At 34.8% G+C, this 15,982-nt stretch overlaps 1 protein-coding gene across 1 annotated transcript in view; it reads left to right on the plus strand.

The window, feature by feature from the left end:
* STAT4 (signal transducer and activator of transcription 4) overlaps window positions 1-15,982 on the plus strand; it is a 95,897-nt gene that overhangs the window by 57,070 nt on the left and 22,845 nt on the right. Inside the window, exons 4-13 of the mRNA XM_028509522.2 lie at window positions 778-876; window positions 3,162-3,254; window positions 4,174-4,252; window positions 7,266-7,351; window positions 8,812-8,963; window positions 10,567-10,725; window positions 11,651-11,743; window positions 14,702-14,761; window positions 15,068-15,085; window positions 15,173-15,266. Coding sequence (XP_028365323.1) covers window positions 778-876; window positions 3,162-3,254; window positions 4,174-4,252; window positions 7,266-7,351; window positions 8,812-8,963; window positions 10,567-10,725; window positions 11,651-11,743; window positions 14,702-14,761; window positions 15,068-15,085; window positions 15,173-15,266 — 933 coding nt within the window. The remainder of the gene's footprint in view (window positions 1-777; window positions 877-3,161; window positions 3,255-4,173; window positions 4,253-7,265; window positions 7,352-8,811; window positions 8,964-10,566; window positions 10,726-11,650; window positions 11,744-14,701; window positions 14,762-15,067; window positions 15,086-15,172; window positions 15,267-15,982) is intronic.

Raw genomic sequence — 15,982 nt, forward strand, 5'->3', positions numbered from 1 at the left:
ATAATCTACTTTTGATTAACTGCTAATTTTTTACTTTATAGATTGTTTTTTTCTTTTCTGCAATTGATTGACCTTTTTGCCATTTCATGGATAATGAGCATCCTCTTCATAGAGGAAAGCAGAGGGAAACTAAATAAATGCATTTGTCTACATTTACTCTGCTTCCTGTTAATCCTGCCTTGGAAAAGTTCTGACAACAAAGAAGGTTAATGCTATGACTAAAATGATGGTGTTGTTCAAATTAGTCTTGTAAACCCAGAAAACACAGACACCTATAGGGGCCTGGCAGGTAAGGTGAGTGAGCGCTCGAGACACTCAGTGGTGGCCACTCAGTGGTGACACTCAGTTACCTTAGGGTAACTGTGGGTAACACATCCTCCCCTTAAAGGGATTAGAATATTTCAATTTACACAACTCCCCTGAGCTAGTCAACATGAACACCACCAAACAGGGACTGAAAGAAATGCTTTAAGTACACCATGAAGCACATAGTTAACCAGGGAATAGGTGGGACCAACATGGTCCATAGTAAGTAGTTTTTTTTTACCTAAACCTGATCCTAAGCCTAAAATAAAATGAGTTTGAAGACAGAGCAATATGCCCCACAGGAGCCTACGTTCAAAAGATAAGTTTCTGTGGTTTTATAAAATGTTATTGGAACAAATCCCAAATAATTTCCCATATTTATTGGGAGATCATTTTTGATTTGCAAAGAGTAATGTTTCCTTATAGTGTATATATTTAGGCTTTTATGTTGTTTCTACTCACTTTCTTCAGGGAAAATTTCATGGAAATCCAATGCATGTAGCTGTGGTTATCTCAAACTGTTTAAGGGAAGAGAGGAGAATATTGGCTGCAGCCAACATGCCCATTCAGGTAATATGTTCTAAACTTGTAATCTTGTTATCACCTGGAGCTCAACTTTTTTTCAAATAGAAATTCTTTTCTTGCAAACCAGCTTCTTCTACCTGTGTTACTGGTGCCACCATCCTTCCATTCACTTGTAATCAAGGTCTATGCGTCTTTGAGTAAGATCCCTTTCTCTGCTCCTTTTTTTTCCTTAAAAAAAGATTTTACTTATTAATTTTTAGAGGGAAGGGAAGGGAGGGAGAAAGAGAGAGAGAGAGAGAAACATCACTTTCCTCCTGCCCACCCACAACAAGGATGTGGCCGACAACCCAGGGGTGTGCCCTACTGGGAATTGAACCAGCAACTCTTCAGTTTTCGGAAGAATGCCCAACCCACTGAGCCACACCAGTCAGGGTTTCTCTGCTTCTTTATTGAGATAATCATCAAGTTTTTCCAGAGTTTGTTTCTAGAATCTTATCTCTACATTTATTTTTCTGTTTCCACTGGTCACACTCTGGCCCATGGTCTTACAACATTGGTTCAATAATATAGCAACTACCTCCTAGATGAATTCCTACCATTTGGAACCCTGCTTCCCTCAGCATATTTACCCTCAGGTATTGATCTTGCTCAAAACCCTTCAGTAGATCCTGATTTCCTACCCCACCAGTCCAAACTTCTCCACGAGTAGTAATTTGGTATTACAAAAACTCCACAAATACTTGCTTGTTAATTGCTTGAATATAATTTGCTCTTCCATATTTTAGATATTTTACCCCACTATTCTGAATGAATTCAGAACTTCCATTAAAGACTCCTCTTCATTAGAGGAGTCAATGAAATCTTTAATGAATAATCCTTATTAAAAGAGTCTATCAATAATCAATTTTCCAAGTGATATCTTCCATAATGTAGTAAATCACACCACAATATTTATTTTTGAAGGTCCAAGAATAATTTTTAAGTATTTAAAAATTCTTAGGTTTAGTTGTTGTCAGGTTATGGTTATTTTGAGAAAAGTATGAAGTTTTAAAAATCTACTATTCTTATTTTTAGATGAAAAAAGAGGATGGTGTTATTTTTATTTAATTTAAAATCTAAAGTATAGTAAGTCTATAAAGTAAATATAGTTTGATCAGTGCTTCAGGATAAAATTAAGATGCATCACTAATATATTATATTCTCATATTTATATTCTGAACTATCTTTTTTGTATCCCTCTTATCTCTCATCATTTTAGTGTGTGTCTGTGTATGTGTGTTCCCTCCAAATGTTGGATATCAATTAAACTAGTGACATTAGCTTATTTAAATAGATGCTAGTCAAAGTCATTCTGCAAATAACCTACCAGAACCACATGCTGCCACAAAAGAACTGGTTCGTAAATTTCAAAGAAGTGGACAGTAACAGAGGCTACATGAGAGTGAGCAAATTTTATAAAGGCTTTACAATCTGAAGACAGTAGTGTAGTTGAAAGAACACTTGATCAATAGTCAAGAACATGGGTTCCACGTGAGGTGCCACCACTGATTCGCTGTGGATTTTAGCCATGTCATCAACCTTTCCAATCATGGTTCCCCACCCAACTGTAATGTGAAGAGGATGCTGATATCTCTAACTTGTATTCTGAATACGAGTATCAATTCTAGATGTAACTTCATATCAAAGGAACACATTCAATGCCAGGTTATTAGAGTGGCCACGAAATGGTGCTTGGAGAAGCTGGTTAGCCTTTCTATTTAATGAGGCTAACATTTTTACATATTCTTTAGTAAACTCCCTTTGTTCTAGTGTAGAAATAATTCTCATGCTGTCAGATTCATCTGAATTTAATTCCAATTCTACATTTAATTCTAACAATGTAGTTTCACTATACTAATTTTTAAATTACATATATTAGTTCTATAGAATTTATAAAGTAATATAGGTCTATTATAGCAAATTAAGAAAAATAACTATAAAATCATCTATACTCTCACTATTCATAGATAACATACTTATAACATTTTGGTGTGTATTCTCCCAATCACATATACTTGAATATATATGTCTATACATATATGCATATATTTATAAATATATGTATAAGCCATGGAGATCATAAATATATTGTATTTTTATAATTGTCTCTATTTTTTAAAATTTGACACTAAATGGCATTAAATGTTTTTCTACAGCATGATTTTTAATGGCTATAGAGTATTTCATATCACACTGATCCAAACCTCAGTTCAAAGTATACTACATATACTACATTCATCATAAATCTGTTTTTTCAACATGATTGAAATTTCAAGACATTCTTTTTCCAGGGACCTCTGGAGAAATCCTTACAAAGTTCTTCAGTTTCAGAAAGACAGAGGAATGTGGAGCACAAAGTGGCTGCCATTAAAAATAGTGTTCAGGTGAGTGATCTTACAGATGCCTAGAAAGCCTAGCTGTTGTGCCCATACAAGTACCTTCCTCCTATGTGCCCAAAGTTAGTGCCTACAGAGACAATGGAGCAATTAGTTAATAAGATAAATGCCTTTCATACACTATGCTCATATTAGAAAAGATTTCTTATGGGGAAGCATTTTAACTTCAACTACCGGAGACTGAGCCTACCCACCACCACACTCCACCACTGGGGAGCCATGCGGCCTCAGGCAAGTAAGTTACTTCACTCTCTAAACCTCTGTGTCTTCATCTGTACAAGTGAGGATAACCACCTTCATAGGGTTGTTGTGTGGACTGCAGGAGATAATACATGAAAAGCCTTTAGCCCAGATCTCAACACTAAATACCTGTTATGTATGAGCAAAAACCATCAGCAGGTTTGGAGAAGAGTAAAAATCTCAGAGATAAAAACAAGAGACAGAGGAAGCACAGATTTTTTTTTCCTAAGAAGTAGAGAAGGAACAAAAATTATACTGAATTGTCATAAACTGCAGCAGATTAAAAAGGAGACTTGAAGCAAAATGATAATTGGTACACTAACACAGAATTATATGGAACTGAAAGGAAAAAGTATTCATATTCTCAGGTAAAAAAAATGACATTAGTAGCATCATTTGGAACTAATTGACAAACAAGAGGTAAGATGCTAAAAGATTTCCAGTTAAGTAGAGAAAATGGAAAAGTAAATTCAGTCTGGTTCTCCAAGTTTTATTCAACTTTTATAGGAATTAGCTGTTTATAAATGTAGGTTCTACATGAGTATAGTTAGTTTAGGGTATTACTGGAAACTAGAAGTATAAAACAGTATATTTTGAAATATTGATGATGTTCCACTGACATGCTTAATTATAACAACTGAGAGAGTATGTTTTCTTTTGTAAAAAGATAACAGAACAAGACACCAAATATTTAGAAGACCTGCAAGATGAATTTGACTACAGGTATAAAACAATTCAGACGATGGGTAAGTTTTTGTTTCATCTGTAATTCTACATTGGGACACAAAAGCAACATGACTAGGGTTTCTTCTTTACTGACAGACTTGATGAATTGATCTACTTCTCTGAGGTTTTTTTTTTGAAGGAAGGGTTCAGGAGAAGAGCATTTATTTTGCTTCCTCTTTTTCTGTGTGTGTGTATAAATATATATATAAAATTTATATATATGTATATATATATATATGTATATATATAAACAAACCAATTCTAAGTAAATGATTAAGCTGTTGAGAAAGCACTTCTACTTTGGCATGCAGCTCCAAAAACTAAGTACATTCTCCTATAGAAGCAAAATATCATTATCACAATTCAAAAGAGTAATAATACTTGCTAATATGATCAAGAAATTAAAAATGTCATCCCTAGGTGAGTTTTTAAATATAACTTTTTAAAATTATAAAGTAGAAATGTGACCCACTGTAGGAAATTTGTAAAATAAATGAAAACAGTGAAATATTAAAAACCACACAAAATTTCACTGTCTACAGATAAACACCGTCAAAATGGTAGAATATTTCCTTCCAATTTTTTCTAAATGTTTAAATACATACCTATTTATCTGCAAAATATTGAGATCATTTGTATACAGTTTTGTAATTGCATTTTAAAGTTTAAGTATTCCCCTATATCATAAAAAATCTTCAAAAGATCATTTCAATAATTATATAAATGTCAACATGTAGAGACACTGATTTATTTGACTGTCTTTTATGGTTAAACTTTCAGTTGTTTACAGTTAGGTGTTTGTTTGTTTTTTAAGAAATGTAAGGAATTTAATTTTTGCATGTAGTGGAACCTAATCTACAAAACAAATAAGCATGCAAAATATAACCAGAAACACTGAAATAAAGAACAAACTGACAGTAACCAGAGGGGAGGGGGGAAGGGTTAACAGGGGAAAATAGGGGATGGTCCATCAAGGAACATGTATAAAGGACACATGAACAAAGCCAAAGAGGGTAGGTTCAAGGCAGAGAGGTGGGGATGGGTGAGGCAGGGGGTTGTGGTGAGGTGAAAATGGAGACAACTGTACTTGAGCAACAATAATAAAATTTTTTTTAAAAAAAGAAATGGAAGGAAAGAATGAGACTTTGATAGGTTCAAGATTGAAAAGTAATAATGGATCTTTTAAAGTGTGTTACAATTAGTGGGACAATTGGAGAAATTCTAATTAGGTCTAGATTAATTAATAGGGATTGTATCAGTGTTGATTTACTGGGGTTTTTTTGTTTGTTTGTTTGTTTGTTTGTTTGTTTTTAATCATTGTTCAAGTACAGTTTTCGATTTACTGGTTTTGATAATTGTACTATGCTTATGTAAGACAGAGGAAGCTGGATGAAGGATATATGGCAACTCCATTATTTTTGCAACTTTTTAAAATTCTAAAATTATTTTTAAATAATTTAAAAACAAGTTGGATATAAACCTTCAATTTAAAGAATCATCTTTAACTACCCAAAGATTAATTTAAAATATATCTGGAAGGCAGTATGGATGACTATGTTCAAGTGCTTACCTTTTTGTCTAAGATTTAAAAGACAGGATATTAGGAAACTTGTTTTTCCTGGCATAGGTGAGGAGTGACATGTTCTTCTGGCATCTTCAGATGTCTTGATTCCCATAAACATTTAAAACATTTTAAATGTTTATAATTGTTTGTGTATTATATAATTTTTTTCTTGGAAGAAATGACACAAATGTAGTTTCATCAGATTATCAAAGGGGTCTACAATGCTAAAACGATTTAGAACAACTGCAAATTTAATCAAGCATTACAGTTCATTGAAAACAGACTTGTGCCAAATTTCATATGCAAACTATCAATTTTGAGAATTAGAATATAACAAAATACATAAACAATAAAATTACTTTGAACTTAATATATTGCAGTTAGAGCTAATTTAATATCTTTCAGTGCTCCATGAACATTATGAAGCATAAAAATAATCATTTTATCACTTAAATCAAGTATTTATTTTGTTGGCTATAAGTGAAATAAAATGAAAGATACATAGAAAACAAGTTATATCCTTGCTAGTAACATTGAGAAGTATTTGCTAAGGAAGTTTTGAGTTGATAAAATGCTATATAAGCAAGGTTCTGCTCCATGTGGGGATTTAGGAGCTAGTGAATTTGTAAATTAAAGCAACCCAGAATTACTTCCTGAAGATCAGTGCCAATTTATAGAGAAATTTGGCACAATGTTATTCTGGTGCCTCTTTTTCAGTTACACAAGTCAAATCAGCATTCCCAGCATTTACTTTTCATAGACATGAGTGGTTATAGAAACCGTCACTTGCTATATACCAATAACGCTTAATGCTTAAATTAAATAATGCAATTTTTATTGTACATCTCCCATTAAAGAGGATAAATCATTTTGTTTTTCTTCAGCCAGAGATTCTTTCTTAAGATTTGCAACTCTTTCCCACTTTTAGTTTTACTTTGAGGGTAGTCTATTTTGCAAAGAAAAAGGAAAAGCAAAGGCTTTAGTCTTTGTTATTAGTTCACAAGAGCAAGTAGATAAAACCCTAACTCCACCTGGCATTTTCCTGTAATTACTGGGTATAAGGTAGAGCATCAGGAGGAGTTAAACATGATTCAATCAGGGGAACAAAGACAGTTCCCTTTCTTTCCTACTTCAGCCAGGCAATCTGGATTATTATCCAATGTAGAGGTATCTCATTGTAATAAGGAAGCCATTGTAAAAACTTTTTTTGTCGTCTCCCTCCCTACCCCAAAAAGAAACATGGTATGAGGAATAGTCTTCTCTCAGGGTCTTTAAAATAGAGAGATCCTCTCTGGAATGCTTGGATATAACCTTTCTGGCAAAATGAACAGACCTACTAACAAGCTCATCTCTCATGACACTATTTGGGCTCTTGCATTTTAGGAGAATGGATTGCAGCCAGCTTGGTTTTCAGGACAGAGGGCTTTGTCTTGGAGCAAACTCTAAATCTGATCTCTTTTCCTTGGTAGACCAGGGTGACAAGAACAATGCCCTAATGAGTCAGGAAGTTTTGACTCTACAAGAAATGCTCAACAGTCTTGACTTCAAGAGAAAGGTTAGTGAAGAACTTTAATTTGGCCTTCCGCCTATTTTCCTACAGCTAATCCTACTGAAAAGAATCAAGCTCTTGGGTTTTATTTGTTCCGCTTAGGTTGAATGAATAAATGGTCACGTTTCTAGGAAGAGTCCATATTGTTCGTCATGCTTCTGAATTTACAAAGCTAGTACTCTCTAGAGTCTATTTATCTTCCTTATGTGGTACATTTATTGTAGCTACCATTAATGTCAAGGTAAACATTTCACACAATTTTTATTTGCCAGTATTTCAGACATAACTCTTTTAGTTGCTGTACTTAATATGCTAAGATGGGTTCTACTACATATGTTTAATTAAAATATTACTTGAAGACTGCCAAAATTTTTTTGGAAAAATAAGTGTTCTAGTTTCTATGCTGAAAAAATGACATTTTGTTAAGTAATCTCCTAGATTTCAGGATAGTTTATTGATGACTGAATTTTTCAATCTAATCTCCTCCCGAGGAAAGGAAGAACTTTTTTCTGTCTCAGTGAAATATTTTAAAAGAGGGCAAATGTCTCTATTTTATTTTCTACCTCTCCTTGAAATTCAATGTGATTGAAATTTAACCAGTAACTGAAAAATCAATACTTTATTTCTAAATGTTCAGTTCCATTTTTATGCAGCGATTTGTGTGTGCACAAACAAATATGAAATTTATTTTACCCTGTTATAAACTTAAACAGTTATATATCAGATTTTAAACAAGCAGATCATTAATCCAAGAAAAAATTAATGTTTTATGCATAATAAATATATACTGTATGTTTTATGCATGCTATCTTATTCAACTTTAGGAATAAGATTTTAAGGAGAGAAGAACCTTGGAAATAATTTAGCCTATTCATCTGATTGCATGGATCATAAGCCCAAGTTCCAGCAAAGTTAAATGGTTTATCCAAATTCACATAGCTTGTGGCAAAACCAGGGTAGGAATTCACATATTCTAATTCCTGGACCTTTAACAATTATGTGTCTCCACTATGCCTCCCCAAACCCAGATAAAGTACTAATAAAAACTAATACAAAAAGACTCAAATTTTAGTCAGTACATTTTAAAATAAATGCATAAACATATTTATAAGAATATAAATTCAACTTATAAGTATCTTTTTAAAAGCAGATATATGACTTTATGACTACAAGATTCAATATTGTCACAGGTGTTACAAATTCAATGATAGTATGAGAATATTTTGGGATATTAAGAGGATATTAACTGTGACCATGCTTTTCTCTTCATCATTTTATTATAATAACTTAATTGTTTGAAAAGGCAGTAGTATGGCAAATGGAACATGGTATTTGGTAAAATATTTGGACAAAATTTTAAGCAAGCCTTTATCTCTTAGGTCAGACAAATTGTTTTATAGGTTCAGTTATAAGTGACTTAGATTGTGTCTCCTAAAAATCTTTTCAGTAGTCATCTCTGTTTTTAGGAAGCCCTCAGTAAGATGACACAAATAGTAAATGAAACAGACTTGTTAATGAATAGTATGCTAATAGAAGAGCTCCAAGACTGGAAGAGGCGGCAGCAAGTTGCCTGCATCGGTGGTCCACTCCATAATGGGCTCGACCAGCTCCAAAACTGGTAAAACCATTGACTTCAGTTTCTAGTGAAAACCACAGGAAGTACCAAACTTCAGTGTCATGAAGCCAGACAATGCAGAGTTAGACCAGAATGTTAATTCATTAAGCTCATTAACCGTTTATTAGCAGAAGGGAACTCTATAGTTGAAAACAAACAGATATAATTGTATACATGTTCTTAACTTTTATTCTTTTGGAGAGAAAAAGAAAACATCTATAGAAATCTATAAAATGCATAAGAATTGCTTAATTTTCTTATATACCAATCTTAAAAGACTCATGAATTTTTTGAAACCAGCAATAAATATGCTTACTTTAAAAAACATAAGAAACACTAGCTTTGAAATCTTGAAAAGATATCTCAGTTTTTAAAGGTGTATATTAAGATGTCAGAATTAAACATTGGTCTGTGTTTTCAACAAAGCAATTTATTTTTGTATTTAAATGAAAAATCTCAAAGGGCTAATGCAACATGGTATCTGCTATCTATGTATGCACATACACAATCATATTTAGATTCAATCCTTTGTACTAGAAGAAAAAAATTTTGATGGGTTTTCCCCTTCATTAGTGCAAAAATAAAACTATGTGATTGAAAGAAAAATTAGAGAATATAATTTAAACAAGGAACGTGTTCAACAGAAATGTAAAATTGTTTTCAAAGAGTACAGCTCAATACAGTTAAAATATGTAGTAACTGGGCCACTTGCACGAAAAGCTCATGCTTCTCAAAAGAAGTAAGGAATTGGGTTCTTTTTGGAACATACTGATTTTCCGTGGGGAGAAACATTGTTTCTCTAACCTTACTGTACTCTGTTGTTATGAAAACAAGATAAAGAATAAAGGGAGTGATAAAATGATGCCCATACCAAATTCAGTGTGGGGGGGGGTGGAGGGGGGCATTGACAGTTCTTTCCACAGTGTTATGTGGGGAATAAACTTTTTAGTTGGAAGAGCTGCTATCATGACCAAATGGACTTACCAAGTCTGTCGAGACATTCTGCCTCCTCTGTAGCTGGAGGCCCTTGCAGTGTCCAACATTTACAGCGTCCCTTCCTTAGACTTTTGGTCCAAACTCCCACTTCCATTTCTGAGGTGAGATCACCACATAGTGAGGAAAACTCCTAGCAGATACCTTTTTCCAGCGATCTCCATTGATAAGTCCTAGGCTAATATCTAGGGTTATAAAAAACATATGTTTGTTTTATATTGTTTTTCTTCTTTAGCATTGTTACACATAACATTCTTCATACTATGTATTTTCAAAGTTTTAATTTTTCTCTTTCTTTGTTCTTTAGCGAGTGCCAAATTCTCAACATCTATATGTTTGACAGACTTGTATATGTTAAACAAAGGATATTTAACAGGGATTTCTTTTCTGTAACTAAAGGTATAAATTAGAAAGCACTCAAAACATTTAACATTGTGTCATGCATCTTAGAGGAAAATGGGTTAAGGAAAAATATAGGGAACGGTCACTAATCTTTAATGGAATTCAGTGATTAACTTAGTTTAATATTTTAATATTGGCTAAATATAGTGAATAGTTAAAATGGTAGATTAAGTGAAAAAACTATATGTGATTTTCATTTGCTGTTTAATAGCTTCACACTATTGGCAGAAAGTCTGTTTCAACTCAAAAGACAATTGGAGAAATTAGAGGAGCAATCTACCAAAATGACGTATGAAGGTGATCCCATCCCCGTGCAAAGACCACACCTGCTAGAAAGAGTCACCTTCTTGATCTACAACCTTTTTAAGAAGTAAGTTTTATCACCCTGGCTGTTGTGGCTCAGTGAATTGAGTGCCAGCCTGCAAACCAAAGGGTCACTGGTTCGATTCCCAGCCAGGGCACATGCCTGGGTTACAGGCCAGGTCCCCAGTTGGGGGCATGAAAAAGGCACCCACACATTGATGTTTCTCTCCCTCTCTTTCTCCCTGCCTTCTCCTCTCTCTAAAAATAAATAAATAAAATCTTTTAAAAAAGAAGCGTTATCCATTTAAATGTCTCATGGCAGCTTCAGTCCTGTGGGGCTGTAAGGACACCCTGACTGGAGTTTGGGTGTTAAGGTGAAGGAGTGGTAGGGAACTAAACAACGAGCCTCAGGGTAAACGGAATTAAAGCTCCAGAGAGTTCCAGAAACATTTCGACTCCTTACTATTCATCCATATTTCCCCCATCAACTGACTCAGCTTTCCATGAGCCAAGCACACCACCCACCTAAAGTTCATTTTTCAACATTTAGAAAAGATTTCAAGGATTTTTTAAGTACATATACAAGAAATGGAACATAGAGAATATATTTATGTTTATATGCTCATCTAAAGAAAAAATGCTGGTATGTACCGGAAATCCTAAAATCTAGTTCAAAACTGTCATGAAATTAACTTTCTATTTTATGTTTAGTATGATAAAAATAGATAGGAGCTTTTATTCTTGACTCAATTATAACAATTAAATTAATTACTATTGTTACTCAAAGGCAATCTTTAAACATTTTCCCATCCCCTGGCAGTTATTAATAAGAAATCTTTGGAAATATCTGAGTTTTAATGGAGGTTTGAATGTCTTCTAAATGTAGGGAGTTTGGTCCTTGTAAGGGGACAGCATCCTGTTCCTCTGTGGTTTTCAGCCTGCCGATACTTTCAGTGTTTGCAAACGACATGCTTTATTTCCTTTTACTCTAGCTCATTTGTGGTTGAACGACAGCCATGCATGCCAACACACCCTCAGAGGCCGATGGTACTTAAGACTCTCATTCAGTTCACAGTAAAGCTAAGGTAGGCAGAATGTTTTCTACCATTTCATATGTTTGTGGAGCCAAAGCCACTATGTAATTTAGATTAATTTCTCTTATTGTGCCTTTCCTTCAGTTATTCTTTATTGAGTGCCTCCTGGTTGCCCAGCACTAAGCTGTGGAAAGTAACAGAAATCTTAAGATGAGGTTCTCTGTTGGTAAAGAGTATGACAATAAAGACGAGTGCATGAAGGATTTAGGATGAAAGCATGAATCACACAACATTGAGCATCATGGAATTAACTGCTGAAAAGATTAACTTGAGAGAAGGCTGCAGAGACTAGAGGATGCCTTGTGGTCGCTGTGAGGAAGGACCTTGAGGGAAGAGCAGAGGCAAAGGAGAGCAGGATGGCAAGAGAGGAAGACTAAGGAGATAATGACTTCCTGGGTCTGTTTCACAAGCTTGTGGAGCAAGGCAGTGGTAGAATTAAGAAGATATACTGGAGACAGATCGGGAAGGCTGCAAATATCCTAACCAGGAAATACAGTGGCATATTCTTCCCCTGTGATTACCCAGCAACTAGCTTATTAGATTTTCTGAGAAAACACTCAGCACTACATTTTTAGTACATATTTACTATATACCTGATCTAAAAACATAGGACTTTTGTGTTATTGTTGCTTTGTCTATGTATTTGATCCTTTCCATTAGCATCAGCAACCAAAATGTATAGTTTTCCATAATGACACTTAAAATAATGAGTTTGAGTTTGAACTTTCAAAGATTTTCATCATGCTTCAATTTCCAGGGCCCCAAAGTTTTAAATTACGAATCATTAGTTCACCTCAGGAAAGTTGATGGTGATTTAAGGGTTCCCTGATAGGGCCCCTGATCACATACCACTATTAGAATTCTGTTTTTATTTTATTTTTTCAGTTTTATTGAGTTTTAATCTTTATTTTTTAAAATATATTTTATTGAGTGTGCTATTAAAGTTGTCCTAATTTCACCCCCACTTTGCCTTTCACCTGGTACCCCCATTCCCTCTAGCAATCCTCCCTGCCTTAGTTCATGTTCATGGGCCATGAATATAAGTTCTTTGACTACTCCATTACCTATACTGTCCTTAACATCCCCCTGTCTATTTTGTACCTATAAATTTGTGTTTCTTAATCCCTGTACCTATCCCCCCATACTCCCTTTTCCTCCTCCCAACTGATAACCCTCCAAATGATCTCCATATCTATGATTCTGTTCCTGTTCTGCTTAGTTTGTTGTTTGGAGTCAATTATTGATAGTTGTGAATTTATTGCCACTTTAATGTTCATTGTTTTGATCTTCTTCTTTTTCTAGGAATGGTATAATTCCTTTTACCATTTTATGAAATAATGGCTTGGTGACAATGAACTCCTTTAGTTGTATCTTGTCTGGGAACACTTTATCCATCCTTCAATTCTAAATTATAGCTTTGCTGGGTAGAGTAATCCAGGTCCTTGAAGTGATTGAAGGTCCTTGCTTTTCATCACTTTGAATACTTCTTGCCAGTCCCTTCTTGCCTGCAGAGCGTCTTTTGAGAAATCAGCTCACAGTCTTATGGGAACTCCATTGTAGGTAACTATCAGCTTTTCTCTTGCAGCTTTGAAGATTCTCTCTTTATCTTTAACCTTTGGCATTTTAATTATGATGTGTCTTGCTATGACCCTCTTTGGATCCATCTTGTTTGGGACTCTCTGTGCTTCCTGCACTTGTATGTCTATTTCCTCCACCAAATTAGGGAAGTTTTCTTTCATTATTTTTTCAAATAAGTTTTCAACTTCTTGCTCTTTCTCTTCTCCTCTGGCACCCCTATGATTTGGATGTTGGTACCTTTAAAGATGTCCCAGAGGTTCCTAAGCCTAATCTTGTTTTTTTTTATTCCTTTTTCTTTCTGCTATTCTGATTGAATGATTTTTCCTTCCTTGTATTCCAAATTGTTGATTTGATTCTTGGCTTCATCCTCTCCACTGTTGGTTCCCTGTAGATTTTTATCTCACTTAATGTAACCTTCATTTCTACCTGCAACTTTTTTATGCTGCTGAAGTATCCAATGAGTTCCTGACACATCCTGATAAACAGTGTTTTGAACTGTGCAACTGATAGGTTGCTTATCTCCATTTCATTTCGTTCTTTTTCTGGAATTTTGTTCTGTTCTTTCCTTTGGACCACATTTCTTTGTCTCCTCATTTTGACAGCCTCCTTGTCTTTGTTTCTGTGTATTAGGTAGAGCTGCTTTGATTCCCTGTCTTAGTAGTGTGGCCTATTATAGAAAAGCTCACCTGTTAAGTTGTATGGAATAGAGCATTAAGTAACCACTAGGGTGGGGCAACCCATGTCACTGCTCTATTGCTCTGTGTGAGAGAGGGCTGGGCAAGGGGAAAATGCTGCTGCCTGGCCTTTGCAGTTCTTCCAGGAAAGAAGCTGCCTCCCAGTACTTGCACTTCACTTTCTCCCTGTATACCATGGTGCCCTTCCAGCTGTTGCCTTGGTGCTGAATCCCAGATCAGGTGGGTCTGTAGGAGTCCTAAGTCCATTGTGGGCCCTTCAAGAGTTGTCTCTTGAAAATCCCACAGTTTCTTCTGCTGTTCCAATCCCCACTGGTTTTTATAACCAGAAGTTATGGGGACTTATCTTCCTGGTGCTGGAACCCTGGGCTGGGAGGTCTGATCTGAGGCTGGGGTCCTTTTTGCCTAAGGTATCCTTCCCAATTTTTATCCTCCACATGTGGATGTGGGCCCTCTGGTTCCTATTTCTGCATCTCTGCCCCTCCTACCAGTTTGGATGAATGTGGCTTCTTTAAATCCTTGGTTGTCAGATTTTCACATAGCTCAATTTTCTGACAATTCTGCATGATATTTGTTTTGTAGTCCAGTTGTATTTTTTGCTATAGTTGTGCGAGAAGGTAAGGCATATTTACCTACACATCCATCTTAACCAGAAGTCTGATTCTTTATGTCTTTCCAGACTACTGATAAAATTGCCAGAATTAAACTATCAGGTAAAGGTGAAAGCATCAATTGACAAGTAAGTATCTAATTTCATTTTGAAACATGAAAATGTAAGACTTTTAAAAAAGAATTGTCCTTATTTTATTGAATCATTTCAAACTTTTAAATTTACTTCTCTAACATTACCTATCAATGTGCTTCAGATATTTGACTTTGAAGTTCAAACATTCAACCAAACTTCAAGGAAGCCTTATTTTTAATATTTTACTATAAAGTCTTGAAATGAAGGTTTATATACTATCCTCTGAGTCTAAAGTATCACAGAAAGTTTTTACTAGGTCTATTAAATAGCTTATTTTAAAGAATCTTCTTGGTTTTACAGGAATGTTTCAACTCTAAGGTAAGACATTTACTTTAGAACTTTTTTGCTGTTCTCATAAATATATTTTACCTGTGATCATGTAAATAGCTAAGATTTCCTCTCTAGTAATCGAAGATTTGTCCTTTGTGGAACTCATGTCAAAGCCATGTCCATCGAAGAATCTTCCAATGGGAGTCTCTCAGTAGAATTTCGACATTTGGTGAGTAAATTTACACAGTAAAATTATACAAGCTTTCTTTTTTCAGATCAGACAGATTTTTACCATCAGGCCTTGTAACTCAATATATGTTGTTTCCTAGTGTTCCTTGTGTGAGGGTAAGGGACATATTGGGAAATAAAACATGCCATTATTGAAGAATTTAATATGGTAGAAGGAACACTGAAGCTAAACTCAGAAGGTCTGAGGTCTTAACAAAGGTGAAGTAGCACCTAAATATATATAGAAATTGGTCCATAGATTTTGGTGGTAATGACAGAAGTAATTCATCTTATAATGGATGGACATTCCTGGGCTCACTTTTTTTAAGTCCTCTTAAGAAATGATATCCAGGAACAAGTCTAGACATTTTCATTTTAGGAGAATTAGCTTGGAGGGAAATAGGATGTTCCTTGTATGACAATTGCACAGTGTGGCTTGGCATGTCTAGAAAGCTTCTGACCCAGCCTCATCCTGTTGCTTCTTGTTTTTACCACTTCCTCTTAACCTAGAGTTCTCTTCTTGCTTTCGCTCTAATTCTTTGCATAGTTCTTAGATTCCCAAAGACCCTATTGCTTTTCTCACCAGAAACATGTCACTTATCTGGTTTGTTAACATTTAGGAAGTATCTCACCTGAATATTGGAACACCCCTGAATCAGCCTCAGAGGTCTGTTTTTAAAAGATAAAAAAAAATGTGTTAACAGAAAGGTATCTGCA

The sequence above is a fragment of the Phyllostomus discolor genome, chromosome 4 (assembly GCF_004126475.2).
Source record: "Phyllostomus discolor isolate MPI-MPIP mPhyDis1 chromosome 4, mPhyDis1.pri.v3, whole genome shotgun sequence".
Taxonomy (NCBI): Eukaryota; Metazoa; Chordata; class Mammalia; order Chiroptera; family Phyllostomidae; genus Phyllostomus; species Phyllostomus discolor.